This window comes from Salarias fasciatus, chromosome 6 (genome assembly GCF_902148845.1).
Source record: "Salarias fasciatus chromosome 6, fSalaFa1.1, whole genome shotgun sequence".
In the NCBI taxonomy this organism is placed as follows: Eukaryota; Metazoa; Chordata; class Actinopteri; order Blenniiformes; family Blenniidae; genus Salarias; species Salarias fasciatus.
The window spans coordinates 35,300,351-35,315,140 of record NC_043750.1 but is presented as its reverse complement, the minus strand read 5'-3'; the positions used below and the strand labels follow the sequence as shown (position 1 = coordinate 35,315,140).

At 42.1% G+C, this 14,790-nt stretch overlaps 2 protein-coding genes across 2 annotated transcripts; both read left to right on the top strand.

Moving 5' to 3' along the window:
* The first annotated feature begins 251 nt into the window (after positions 1 to 251).
* On the top strand, positions 252 to 4,725 carry cenpk (centromere protein K). Its single transcript, XM_030094459.1, has 10 exons — positions 252 to 316; positions 608 to 709; positions 1,066 to 1,122; positions 2,436 to 2,499; positions 2,579 to 2,625; positions 2,735 to 2,817; positions 2,909 to 3,007; positions 3,091 to 3,226; positions 3,302 to 3,355; positions 3,825 to 4,725. Exons 1-10 carry the CDS (start codon positions 314 to 316, stop codon positions 3,978 to 3,980), a joined length of 801 nt encoding a protein of 266 aa, XP_029950319.1. The 5' UTR covers positions 252 to 313; the 3' UTR covers positions 3,981 to 4,725.
* A 252-nt stretch (positions 4,726 to 4,977) lies between these two features.
* LOC115390671 (stromal membrane-associated protein 1-like) lies at positions 4,978 to 12,297 on the top strand. The gene is made up of 10 exons (XM_030094608.1): positions 4,978 to 5,255; positions 5,614 to 5,747; positions 6,849 to 6,934; positions 7,022 to 7,097; positions 7,185 to 7,247; positions 7,332 to 7,407; positions 9,368 to 9,495; positions 10,091 to 10,313; positions 10,405 to 10,742; positions 11,850 to 12,297. The coding sequence occupies exons 1-10, from the start codon at positions 5,138 to 5,140 to the stop codon at positions 11,985 to 11,987; spliced, it is 1,380 nt and encodes a 459-aa protein (XP_029950468.1). The 5' UTR covers positions 4,978 to 5,137; the 3' UTR covers positions 11,988 to 12,297.
* Positions 12,298 to 14,790: the final 2,493 nt, after the last annotated feature.

Genomic DNA, 14,790 nt, shown 5'->3' with positions numbered 1-14,790 from the left:
ACGGTTTTTTTCCCCCTTTTTCCCCTTGTTATATTCATGTAGAATTGTTAAAGGAGATTATGTACACCGAATGCAGTTTGCCCGGATGTTAATCAGCTCTCAAAATGAATAAAATAAAGGTTCAGACCTTTACCTTATCGCTTTTTATGCGCGCGTTCCTCTCCTGTCCTGCGCAGCCGCGCGCAGCCGCGTCGCGCGTCAAGACGTTTCCTGCCGTGCGTGCTGACGTCATCATTGTTGGCGGTATTTTGGAAAGGAGACATTTGTGGGTTCGGTCCGTTTTCTGTGGATAAAAGTTCACATTTCCTTCATTATGGTGAGACTGCACGTCCTCTCACTCGTTTATTCATCGCCATTCCTCACGTGCGCGCATTGAAACACCTCGCGTGATGTTTAGTTTTTATTTATTTATCTATTTTTTTTTTTACTTCGTTTTTCACGTTAAAGCGGGATACCGCTTATAAATATATATTCCTTCCCTGTGGCAGTTCTGCGTTTCCGTTAATAGCTGCTGTCTGAGGTTTCTCTGAATTCATTCAGTCGTCCCACTTAGTTTAAAATGCTTTAAAAAGTGAAAGACTAGTTGTCCCTGTATGTTTGTGTCCAGGCTGAGTTGAGCTGGGACAGACAGGCGGTGGGACAGCTCTCCCAGGAGGCCCAGTCTGAGCTGATGGATCTCTGTGAGGAGCAGTTCATCCAGATGGAAAAGGTAAACATCACATTTAATCCACACATCTGCACAAACTCTAGTTTTAATTATGTGTTCAACGCTGCACTGCTTATTCTCATCCTCACGAGAGCCGATTCTGACAGGTAAAGGTCATCTTACAAGGTTTTGATGCATCAGACACCCTCAGGCCTGAAGACAGAAGTCACGTTTAACAACAGATGATCTCTGTCAATACTGAGAAACAGACAATCACACAGCAGAGCAGCTTTTCAGAGCAATGGATGTTTCTTCTCTCTGTCACCCTATTACTTTGATTTGACTCGTGTGTGTGTGTGTGTGTGTGTGTGTGTGTGTGTGTGTGTGTGTGTGTGTGTGTGTGTGTGTGTGTTTTGCAGCTTCTGAATGAGATGATCCTGAGCGAACCTGATTTCAATGAAAATCCACAAGAACAGGTGAGATGATTAAATCAGAAAGGTGATATACTTTCCTCTTTATATATAAGATAAATGTTTGCTTGTATTTGATCTGTTGCTGAAGTTGTGCTTTAAAACTGAAGCCTGTTTGGTTCTCATTCACTTGATTACTTCCTCCTGATGAAATTCAGCTTTCACTTGACCAGAGGATTATGTGGGTGTACCTTCAGTCAGTCCATATTTGTCACCTTTCAGAAAACTAAATTGTGTTTCACAAATGAATGACAGGACAAATGAATGAGTGTGCACATGTACACACTCACAAAAGACACAAGTAAATGTCTAGAAACAACATGAAACAGAGAACAAGATGTGGCAAAATGGTAACTATTATACAATAAAATAACTAAAATCTAAAACACGAAGACATACTATAGATAAAGGTTACTGTATTTACTATAAAACCAAGGTTAAAATAGTGAAGTCCAAACTAGGTGAAATATATTAATGTGACATTAAGTTAAACTGATAAATTAGGGAATAAAATACAGTGGAGAAAGAAACCCATAACGGTGGAAAGCTTCAATCTGTGGTGTTGTTGTATATTGAGAGGGATTAAAGCTGAATTGTAAATGACACGGTGGAAGCTGCGGGCAGCAGTAATGGATCATTTCTATGGAGTCTGACTTAGAGCAAACAGAACTACTGTTTATTTATGATTTCTCTCTTCTGGCTGACATTTCTGAAATAATTTTTCCTCTGTTTGAGGCAGAATAACCAGTCTGCCCTGATTCACTCCAGCATTCAGGCAGTACAGTAAAGAAAAAACTGGATGCCTGTGAGACTTTTCATTCATATTTTTAACATTTACAAGAGTAGGGAAGGATGTTTCTGTGAGTTCTTAATAACTAGAAATAAATTGAGGGTAAAACTCTAAATTATCTTTGCTTAATATACTGTATTACCAAATTTCCTTTAAATGTTTGAAAAATAATTAAAATATAAAAACAGCTTCGTCAGTGTAAAACCATAAATGTAAGAAAAGTTCAGAATACATCAGGAAACCTAATGATTAAAAACTCAAAGCCTCTAACTATAATTATATCTTTTATGTGATAGGTTGTGTTTTAAAGCTCTGAGTAAACATTGTTTTGAAATGTGCAAAATAAATAAAGAAAGAACTGTTTGATGAAGTTTTAATGAAACCTTCTGGTGCAAAATCCAGTGAAATGTCTTGAAGAACCTGTTGCATTATGCACATTTTCACAAACTCCCTTTTGTGTTTTGTGTTAAAAATGGATCTTTTGTGATAATTGTGGTACGTTTTCTTTCTTGTGCACATTCCCAAACAGTCGGTAAACAGACTCCTGGCCACAGAAGCTGAGCTGAAGCAGTGGATAAACATGGAGCCCAAACGTCAGTCCTCATTCAGATGCCGTGCACGTTTAGATAGTATTGAAGCCAAATGTGTTCTGAATTCCTTCTGTCCTTCTAGTTCTGTCGGCCAATTCAGAAATATTACTTCAAGCTGGAAAAGAGGAGGTATGTTTATGTGTAAAAAAGAATCAACAATGATCATAATTTCAATATTTCAATTGCACTATGAGAATGAATCACTCCTTTACTCTTCTTCTCCTTTTTCTCTCCACAGATGCTCAAACTGTGCTCTGAGCTGGAAATGGTGGCTTCCTGTTACGAAGCCAAGAGAAACAAACTGAGAGAGACTAAAGAAGTGTACGTCTCCGCGCGCCGCCCTGGCCTGAGTGCAGGATCTAAACCGCTGTCAGGATTGCTCTGTTCTGAAAGTGCTGGACTTGTTTTCCAGAGAACAGAAGTGGCTGGAGGAGACGAAAAAGGTCTTCACAGCTGTCAGTGATCATGCCGAACGTCTTAAAACGGAAAAGGAGAACTCATCGGAGCTCAGGTGAGTCAGAGATGTTTCAGATGAATTCCCAGAGGCACAAACACTGAAATGCTTTTAAATCTACGGTTGCATGCATGTGGCAGTTTGCTGCAGGACATGAAAGAAAAGATCCAGAAGATGAAGTCGTACCAGGAGAGACTGATGTCCTGTCTGGGAGACATCCTGGAGAAACACGTTCCTCCTCTCAACAAGGAGCTGAGTGCCAACGCGAAGAAGAAGGTGAGCTGCTCCTCACGTGAAACACGTCTGAGAAATGCTCCCCTGCTCCTCACTGCGTTTTGTTTTTATCTTTAGAACATCCAGGACGAGATCACCGAAAACCTGATTTCACTCAATGAAATGCTGGAGGTGAGTTTTACTCCACTTTGTATTCATCACGTTCATATTTAATCTCTCTGACGGGTTTGCTTCAATCACCATTTTTTCAGATTATTTGACTCTGGTTGATGCAATGTGTGCTGATATTTTTCACTTTTCATATCCAAAAATCTCTCATGGAACGATTCTTTAAAAAAAAATGTTTGTTTGACGTGCTGGAAGCGATGGTAGACGATCAGCACCACCGTCTCTAAAGAGAAATCCTGGACTTTGCTGTTGACAGACGATATTTACACAAGAGTGTGTTTTGGTGGGGACAGCAAGAGGGCGGTAACAACCACAGTGTGACAACACAATAACAGCTGATGATCTACTGATGTTAAAAACTGTTCCAGATTTTACTTTGTAGCAGCAGAATCTTCGTTATTCACATCATCTTCTTTGCTTCTGGTTGATGTTGGAATATGCCTCATGCTGTTCTTGTGTGTTTTCTCTGCAGATGCTCATGAACAAGGTTCTCAGCACGCCTCATGACCCCTACCTGACCATAGACGAAACCTTCTGGCCGCCGTACGTGGAGTTGCTGCTCCGTCACGGGATCGCAGTGAGGCACCAGGAGAATAACTTCAAGATCCGCCTGGAAACCTTCTTCTGAGGCCCGCGTGCACGTTTCCCTCCGTTTCTGACTGTGAACTGCCCCCGTTGACGTTTTTATAGACAGTTTCTGCGTGAATGAATGAATGTGTTCATTTCAAACATAGTCCATGTTCCTTTAAATCGGGTTGAATTGAGTTTGAGGGACTCTGGTTTGAATCTCAATTGTGGAAGGAAGGTCATCCATTTAAAGCTTTTCTATGGAGCACTGAGTTATGCAGAGGAGGCAACGAATAGACCGATCAATACATGCATTGAGAAAATAAAGAGTAGAATTTAACTTCTCAAAGTCTTCACTTTCAGTCTGGATGTCTCTTAGCATTCATTTCTGCATTATTCTCTTGATCCTATTTGTACTGTTTAGTTTGCCAGACAGGCTTGTAAATATTGTTTCCACAGCGATTTTTAATTTATGTTTATATAATCTCAATCTGACACTGTGTGTTTGTAGTTTTTGTGTTTTCCAATATGTTTCTATGTTCGTTTTCAATAAAGTTTAAGGTTTTAGATGTGCTTTTTGTGTTGCAGTTGTAGAGAGAAATGAAACATCGATGCCTCCTGAATCCTGGTCTTGGTCTTCAGTCGTTCTCAGGTTAGACGGTCTTGACCAGCTGACATGCACGTTCTCTTTGCATTGTTTGGTTAATTGGCGACTCTGAATTGTGTGTGGTTGTCTATTTCTTTGGAGTTACACCCAGGCTCAGTGCTAGATTAGTAGTTAGCAGTCATCAGCTCCAACACCCCAAGACTCAAGATGTAATCATTCGAACTGTCCTCTTAAAATGTTCTGGTCGAAGCACATTATTAGAGGATTATTTTAATAAAAAATAAAACAAAAATAAGATGAAAGATCATATTATATTTCTTAAGTTGCTGTCTGTTGTGAAACTTTTATGAATGATTTTTAATGTAAAACTTCATTCTTCAAAAACGCCGTGCGTCACTTGACGTCACGACGCTCGTCCAATCAGGAGCGGGCGCCGCGTCAGCGCTCGCATTCCTGTGGGCGGAGAGCGGATTCCGGTTCCGGGTGTTTTCTGGTCCCACTCGGAGGCGTTCAGACCTCCGATTATGAGATTTTATCAGAAACTTCTCCCGAAACACGACTGATCAGAGCCGACTTCATTCAATCGAGACAGTCCGAAGCCAGCCGCCGCCATGACGACCCGCTCGGAGAGGGAGAAGGCCCAGAAGCTGAACGAGCAGCACCAGGCCATCCTGTCCAAAATGCTGAGGGAGGAAGACAACAAGTACTGCGCCGACTGCGAGGCGAAAGGTGCGGCTTTACCTTCAGCAATCCTCCCCTGCGCGGCGCGCAGGAATCGATCTCTGTGTCAAACCGCCGAGCTGACGGCGCTCCGCGGCCGTTAGCTCGGCTATGCTAACAGAGAAGTGGCTGCTTATGGTCAGCTGACTCCTTCTTCCCCTCGAGCTAAACTAAGTAGCTAATAGCGAGCTAACTTCTCTAAACCTCCATAAGCTCCCCCTCCATGACTCTCCCTCTCCGCCGCTCAGATGCCGAGTTTCACCTGCTTATGCAGCAAGTTTTCCACCACGCTGTCCCTCCCAGGTCATCGGTGAAGCATGCAAAGCGATTTTCTTCACCTTCCTCCTGGTTTACTGTCTCCCAACAGGTCCCAGATGGGCTTCCTGGAATCTGGGAGTGTTTATCTGCATCCGATGTGCTGGGATTCACAGGAACCTGGGAGTACACATATCCAGAGTCAAATCCGTCAACCTGGACCAGTGGACCTCAGAACAAATCCAGGTATCCCATTTACATACCATCATCCAGGCTTTTGGGAGCTATATCCTAATCTAGATTTTAATAGTAAAAAGGTAATAAACATTAGCACACGTTGTTTCATCTGTAAATGAAATCAGATTGTGATTAAATATAAAGCTGCTATAATTAAAGTATACTTTATTGTGTCAGGGTAACCATTAGTTGCCACAATAGCAACAACTTAAAAGTCAGACCTTTATTACATTATACAAACAGATCGCTCAGAATTTACTGGAACATCCCACACTGATTAACAAAAAAAAAAAAAAAAAAAAAAAAAGAAAAACCAATACACAGATATTCACAACCAAACCCAGAGCAAAACTAAAAGTTGGTTTGAGAATGTGCAGCATGGCAGCTTGAGCCGTCCGAAGTTGTGCTGCTTTATTCCATCCATCCATCTCTACATCACTTCATCCACCTGAAGGCTGCTGGAGTGGACAGATTGTGGCACAGAGTATATGTGATGAAAATGTCTCTATTTTCAATAAACTGAATAATAATGACTGGAAATAACTACAGTCTCAACATGAAGCCAAGATTAACAAAACCTTCTGGTGAAAAATGCAGTGAAATGTTAAAAAACTTGTTACGTTATGCGTGTTTCAAACTCCCGCTGACGGCACGGCTCTGACGCTGGTTTGAAATCTTTCATGAAGCATCACTGATGTCTCAGTGTTTCGTCGTGTCTGCTACTCTTAAGAAGTGTTTAAAAACCTGTGTTTTCCTTTTTACCATTTGTCTGGTGGGTCAAATTAGAGCCTCCTGTTCGGCCGGTGTTGGCCCACGAACCTTATGTTTGACACCCCTTGTCTGGAGCTTTTTGTCTCCGGCTTCTTTTCTATTAGTTTTCCTTGACAGTGCAGCATCCGGACTGTGTTTATGTCACCTAAAAGTTTTGTAATTACTAGTTTTCACCTGCAAATTACTGTGGAGGTAAACATGGCCGTCATAATCCCAGCTGGGAAACGCCAAAACGCCCAAAAATACAGGCTCGTGTTTATATTATACTGGAAACAGTAAAGTGATGCTGTTGATAGTTTGAGATCACGGTTTCAGGTGTTTTTCTCCTTCTTTCTCCAGAGTATACAGGATATGGGAAACACCAGGGCCCGGCAGCTTTATGAGGCCAACCTTCCAGACAGCTTCAGAAGACCTCAAACAGACCAGTATCCTTCAGTCCTCTCAGGACTCGGTCCTCCGCCTGCTTTATTCTCTGCCTGTTTTCCGTTTTTTTTCCTGAACTGTGTCCTCAGAGCAGTGGAATTCTTCATCAGGGATAAATACGAGAAGAAGAAATACTACAACAAGAATGTGACCAACGGGAGCAGTGTGCGTGTTGATCACACTTCCACTGTTTTGCACAAACTCGATTCAGCTCTTTATCTTTTTTTGGCTGACTTTGTGATGTTTTCACAGCCCAAAGATAGTAAGAAAGAGCGGGAGGCAGACAGAGGGAGCAAGGTGTCTTCTTACACCAAGGTGAGTCTCTCACGTTCATCCATTCACAGAACCATCGCTGGGACGCTTTCTGATCGATGCCGTTCGTTGCACTTTTTACTTTAGAGTGAAGAGTCGAAGCCCGTTCCCAAAATCAGCCCAGTGAAGACTTCAGAACCTTCTGTGAACCTACTAGGCCTTGGTGAGTGAGCATTTAGGTTCCTGCTGAGATCATGAGCGTGTGTTTGACGGTGACAGTCGCCTGTGCTGCACCGTGAAGTGACTTCAGGCTTAACTCTGTGTTTTCTGTACCGTGGGATAACCTTCCATCCAGGTTTGTTGCCATGGCAACATGAACCTGAACAAGACCTGTGAAAAAGATCTGAGCAGGAATTAAAGACAAGCTGCTGAGCAGTGTGTTTTTATTCTTTGTTTGTTTGCATGTGCGGCTGTACAGTGGTGTAGTGGTTAGAAATACTGTCCCTGGTTGGAGTCCGGGTTTCGCAAAGATTTTTTCAGGGTGCTCCCAGCTTTCACCCACACAGTATTGCTTTGATAGAGAAAATGTTTTTGAACTTAACTTATCTGATATACTTCAGTATCAGTCATGATTGAATGGTTTGTATTTGTATTTAACTGCATTCTTTATTATAACATAACTGAGAAAACTTGAAAAAGCAGAAATATCTTCGCAATAAAAGGAAACTCTTTAGTCTTTCCACTCCCAACCGCTGGTGCAGAATAACTCCGCTGACTGTTGATAATGTGTGTGTGTAAAACAGCTTCCGCCTTCAGCTGAGTCACTCTGTTGATTCAGCACGTATTGATCAAACAGTGCAGGGAGAGAAAAGCCTGACCTTTGTCAGATTTGTGGATGTAACCACACCACAGACTGATTATGTAATAATGCCAGTCCTGATCTGATTATTGGATCCGACTGTGTTAAAGTCGTTTCCTTTCATCTGCATGGAACCAGCCGGGCGACTCCACCAAATGCCACGTTTGCTTAACCATTTCCACCATTTCTAGTTTGACTGCTGCTCTTTTAACCCTTTGAGGCTCTGCGAAGGTTTGACTCGCTGCTGACTTTAATCACAGCCTGTCTCGTCCTGACTGGACCGTCTGTACTGATAACCTGTGGCGTTTTCCTGATTATACTCCTCATTGTTGCTGCTGTCAGCAGAATTGACATGAGAACCAGTTTGATTGGATTTTATTCCCACTGTGTTTTTACTCTTTTTGCCTCCTAAAACAATCAGTTTCTTTGGAGAGAGGACAGATGTGTGACGTGTTGGTGCAGCTAAGTCTTCATCATTGATTTGTTTATTTAATAACTGTGGGCTCATTTGGTTTGAGTGAACAAAAACAGAAGCTTGTTCCTCTTTCTTTTGCGTTCAGTGTTTGGGGCTTTGCAAATAGCAGCTCTGTTTCTAGAACTTTTTTTTTTTTTGACTTTTCACAGCTGCTTTCACATGAAAACCTCAATTAGTGAGATTGAGGAAGTACTGCAGACCCGTAACTTCCTGTTTTGTTTTGAGAAGTGATGTAAACTTAGATGTGGAAGGACTTAGAGAGTGGATGCTGCACTTCATTACAGGCCATCTGAGGCACCTTCTGTAGAGGAAAGATCCACATTTTGAGTCAGGAAGCAGTAAATCCTAAACTTCAATCAAGCTCTAGTAAAGACAGTTTGTCAAGAAACTTCTCATCTCAGCAGAAATTGTTTTCAAATACACTTTGAGGTTTTTACAAGGTATTTTTCCTTCTAAATGCTTATTTTGTGAATGTTTGTCTTGTGTCCAGAGCAGTTTAATGCTGTAAGATTAAACTTCACATTAAGCTCCGTTTGTTAGTGAACTTTGCTCTCAGCCTTTCACTGATTGACTAATGTGTGCAGTTAAAAGCTGATTTAACAGTTATTTAGTTTATTGCAGTTTTATTGTAGCAGTTTGAATAAAAAGAGGCTGATGTTTGTTTTGTTTGGATTCTTTATTTACTGTTATTTTTGTCTTATGGCTGTTGAGCAAAACAGAGTGAAACTGATCAATCTTCTCACTGCGAGGGGATTTTTTTTCCTCTCTCTTTGTTGTATAACGATGCCGATGATCGGGTGTACGCCTGTGCTCCACTTCTCAAACCAGTTTTTCCTCCTCTGGCCGCAGACGCACCAGCAGCTGCATCAGCGAACAATGGTAGCACGAGCACAAGCCAGAACAACGACCTGGATATCTTCGGCCCCATGGTCTCCAACCCCCTCCCCGCATCCTCGTCCGCAGCGCCCTTCTCTCAGGTAAAAAAACAAAACAAAACAAAAAAACTGATTTTCAGATCTGAAGAAGCAGCTGCTCAGTGAGCCGGAGCAGAGACCGCTGAGGAGTGTCGATATCCCAGCAGACATGGAGCCCAACAGGAAATGAAACGACGCTCAGCGTGTCGTTTGTAGCACTTTCCCTCCCAAACAGCTTTGCATTATTAGTCACAGGAGCCTCGGGCTGTACCAGTTATTTACAGGCTACAACAAAGACGGATTGAACCCTTTTTTTTTTCTTTTGCATCCGCAAATAAATGAAATGGACTGTTTAGCTGGTTGGAAACGGCTGGTGGTGGTTTGTTCATTCACTGTTTAATTCGTAGTCCAGTCAGTGCTGGGTTCATCTCATCAGACATTATATCAGGGGTATCAAACATAAGGCCCGTGGCCCAAAAAGGCCCATCAAACCCTCAAGCAAAATGTAAAAAAATAAATAAAAGTTTTCTGTGTATTCCCCAAGAGAAACTGAGACATCGGTGACGTCGGCAGTGAAGCTGAAAGGCTTTGTGGGTCGAAGCTCCTCGTGAAGTGTTGCTGCTTTTCTTTGGGCTCAGGATGTCGTTGCTCCCCGCAGGTGAGCTCCAGTAACTCGGCCAGCACCCCGACACAAGCAGCGGCGGCGGCACCCGCTGCAGCAGCAGCAGCAGCCAGCTCGGGGTCGGCGCAGGGAGACCTGGACTTGTTCAGCGACAGCAGTAGCACCGCCAAAAGCGACGACACGGCCAAGAAGCCGCTGTCCAAGGACTCCATTCTGTCCCTGTATGGGACCAACAGCATGTCCCAGCAGGCCCCCGCCGGTGAGGAACCCCGCGCTCGCTGTGCTCAGAGATCTGGAGACGTTACTAAACTCTTCCTCCTCCTCCTCCTCCTCCTCCTCCTCCTCCTCAGCGGGCATGTTCATGGGTCCGTCTCAGATGCAGTTCCCCGTCCAGGCCGCCGCCGGCTACCAGGCCTTCCCCGGCATGGGCGGGGCCATGCCCCCAACCACCGTCATGGGCGCCATGATGGCTCAGAGCGGGGCCGCCATGATGGGGCCCAGCCCGGGGATGATGGTCGGCATGACGATGCCCAACGGCTTCATGGGGAACGCGCCGGCCGCCGGCATGATGGGCATGGCCCCGAGGATGATGGGGCCGCAGGGCGGGGCCATGCCCGCCGGCATGGTGCCCGCTCAGGGCATGTACGCCCTCCAGCCCGGGCAGCAGGCGCAGTGGAACATGGGGCAGGTGAGCAGCCGCAGGGCTTTCCTCTGGCCACCAGGGGGCGGCAAGGGGTTTAGGAATCAGGCCAGGGTATTTCTAGAAACACTCTGATCTTTCACAGATATTAAAACAAACATGATAAAATATTGAGAATGAAACGGTTTAATCTACTGGGAGGAAGTCAAACGGGAATAAATTGTAACAGCAGCTCAGATATGGTCACTTCCCCATGAAACTGTTGGAATTGTTGCTCCTTCAGTGTTACTAGGTTTCGATTTCCCCCAGTTGTGAGATACAGACGTTATTTCTAAAGGTTCACTCAAAGATTCCTCCTCTGGATGTGTAGGAACAAGATCATCTCTCTTTATGTTCATTTTTTTTAATGTCTTTACCAATTGACGGCACTAAACTCCTTTAAAAATCTCTGGAATGAAGCGATGCCTCTTCTGTGGGGAAACTCAGAACGTAACGAGATGCCATCTGTCTTTTCTTCCTGGACACAGAAACACATCACTTTTTGTTTTTTTCTCATCAGTGCAGGATGTGAACTTTAAAGTATCAGCTGAAGATAAACTGAACTAGTTTAACAAACCAAAAATACATCTTTACCTTTACCTGAGACACAACATGCTTATAGATGTTTGTTCTTCCAAAGAGGCAACAATACAGCAAACAGCATTTATTCACTGTGATTTTTTTAACTGTTTGTATTTGACGGAGCTGATATGCTTAAAAGCGAAAATAACTGCATGATGGAGATAGTTTGGTTTATTTATTTCAAGCACTCGACGAAACACAATTTCAGGAGAAGAAATAAACCCTGGATCAATTGATTTGTGCTCTAAAGGGAGTGGAAAGAAGACACTGCAGAGAAAAACACTTTGACTTTCAATTTGAGGAGTTTATGAGTTTTATCTTTTAAAAGTTCTATTTTCACTGATGTACAATAAAGCAGGCATTGATTTCCACTTGTGTAAAACTTTAAATTGAGCTAAAAAGAAGAAACTTTGTGTTGAACTTTATGCAGCAGCGTGAATTCAGTGTGAGAGCAGCTCCGATCTGCAGCTCCTGCTGCTGAAGTGAGTCTGAGCGGCGTGGAGACGTTGACCTTTAACCTGTCGCCCTCCTCAGGTGAACCAGCAGATGTCGGGCTTGGCCCTGAACGGGGCGGGGGGGCAGATGGCCTTCGGTCAGCCCCCCTCGGCGATGGGCGGGTGGGCCGCCGCCGCCGGATCCGGTCAGACTTTGAGCACACAGCTGTGGAAGTGAGCCTCGGCGGCGGCCGGCAGGAAGTGCTCTCCTGCGCCTCACGACGAACTGAAGCCCACTTCCTCTCTGGCCACATGGAACGTGTATCTCTCTTCTTCTTTTTTTTTTTTTTTTTCTCCTTCTCCCCTATCTGTCTCTCTTTCTCTCTATTGTGTGAGTGAATTGGGAGTTTACGCAGGATTACAGCCTGGCAGTTTCTGCCTGTCGTTGAGGTTTTTTGGATCATAACTTTTTATTTTCCTTTTTTGGAAAAAAAAAAAAAAAAAATGACATGTGGAAAAAAAAAAAGAACGCAGTCCGAACATCGACATATCAGAAAAGCTGCAGGACCAGTTACACGAGCTTTTATTGTATCACTGTATCATTATAAGATTATAGAACATTTAAATAAATAGTATTTAAAGGGAGAAGCGGCGGCGGTCTCGTCCACACTGCTCCCCGATGTACAGCGCTGTATAACCTTCTTTTAAAGTACTTGTGGTTCCCCTATAAAATTAAAGTGAAAATAAAGAATTCACTTTAACGCGTCTTGTTTGTCTCAAGTGAGTTTTCTTCAAAGTAGAAAAAATTTCCTCTGAGCTCTTCAACCTGTTGAAGTTATTTTAATCCAAAGGCATCACTATAGATGTTTCCGTTTCCTCTTTGTCTTCCCATCAGTTTGGCTGTATGGTCAACATTTCTGTCAAAATTTAAAGTTTAATTTGTCAAATAGATCAATAACTTTAAGTCATCAGAAGCAAATATATTAACTTTCAGTAAACCTTTTTTTTTTTTTTAAATCTCTTTGGTTCTGCACTAAACTAGCATTAAACTTTGAATCAGATTTAACTTGTTAAATGCCAGTTTGATGACTTAATGCCATTGTTATTTGTGAAATGTGGTATTTTATGACTTGAGCGTGGTAAATTATAAATCCAATCATGAAAATACTGCAGCCACTAATTATTTTGTGAGATCTTTGATGTATCCACAATTTTTTTTTTTAATAATTAACATTAGCTAAGAGATTATGCAGGGAAACAAACTGTAAAAATAGTAATTTGACAGTTTCTTTTTTCTTTTGATCAGAAATGGGGTTGAATTAATTACTGTAATAATTAATGATGAAAAGGTATGTTATTTGTTTTTAATGCAAGATTTTGGCCAAAAAAATAAGTTGTTTTTTTCTTACCAGCCTGTTCAGTCTTTTAACAGCAGCTAATATGCCTTATAATATAGTAGCACTATAGAGCTTTAATCACTAAAATGAAATTGTAAAAGAACTTTGACTTAAACACAAACATGTCTCAAGACAACCTAATGTCCAGATGAGGCATTGTCCTAACTTTACATACTGCGCCTTTGTTTTGCAGACAGACTTTGCATCAGAGGCAGAGCGTGGGTCTCAGTACAGAGGAGGCGGAGTATTCTCGACGGGCCCTTATGATAGTAATTTTACCATTCAAACAATACCTCATCAAACAACACACTAATGCTCACTTTTATTGAGCCAAGCAAACATCAGAAAGCAGAATAAAGTCACAAACCAGTTCACAAACTTGTTCTGAAGAATAAATACACATTCGCACGCGCACACACACACACACACATGCAGCCTGACAGCTGTCAATCCTGTCAATCTCAGAGCGTCCGCTGTCCATGGTCCTGAAAATTCAAATAAAAAGTCACGGGCTAACTCGACCATCTTTGATACAGCTTAAATGAAAGATGAACACAGCTGGTCTAAAATTACACAATCTATTCAGATAGATATAGACACAGCTATCTATATCGTTTGGAATAAAAGTATATTAGAGAAAAAAATAGACTCAGCGGTCAGTTGAGAGCAACACAAGGCACACTCAAATAGCCAGGTGTTTAAGACCACAGCATTCTGCTAAAGACAATATTTTTGAAGGTTTCACTGACTCACCAGTGGCTCCGATGTTAGGTTTTGGGTAGTACTGCTAGCGGCTAGCATAGTGTTTAGTAGAGGTCGACCGATATGGGTTTTTTGGGGGCCGATACCGATGCCGATGTTTTCCAAATTTGGGCAGCCGATGCCGATATGCATAGCCGATTTTTCCAATTTGATATTTAGGCTGATTTTTTTTAATAAAAATGTATATATTTATCACATTTTTGTGAAATGCAGCAATTTCTGGGCAACTAAAAGAAATCTATTACAACAAGTAGTGTCCAGTCCTCTGAACATTTATTCAGCTTTCAAAACAATGAAATATGTTGTCTGAGTAAACACACAATGTAACAAGCAGTAGTAAAAATTCACACTCTTCTTAAAGTGTCAAAAAAGAAATTTAAACTTTAATGCAATTTGAACAAAAGCAGTCAGAAACAAGGCTGTAAAAAAAAAAAGCCATACATACAAATAAAAACATAACTCCGGTCATGCATTATGTGGAGGAATTTGCGGGTGGCTAATACATGCTTCCAAGAACATTTAGTCCACATGCTGTGAATTCAGATTCAAACTCTTCAGAAAATCTCCATGGCTGCTTCTTATGTTGCATCCTTGATGACGTGTTAAAGAAAGCAGATTAAGACACAGAGATCACACATGAGTAATGTTGAATTAGATTCATTTTTATTTTCTAAAAATCACATATTTTCAATTCAGAATATGCTACTTTTTGTAAATGGATGTTACCTGTAGCTGATATGAACTTCTGTAGTTTAAATATGAGAAATTCAAATGTGGCCATACGTATATGGTCACTCATCTGACACGACTGAACTTTATGAAGGTATTTATATCACTGAAAGGAGCCATCTGATTGGTCACTCTGTCATGACAGATGACGTT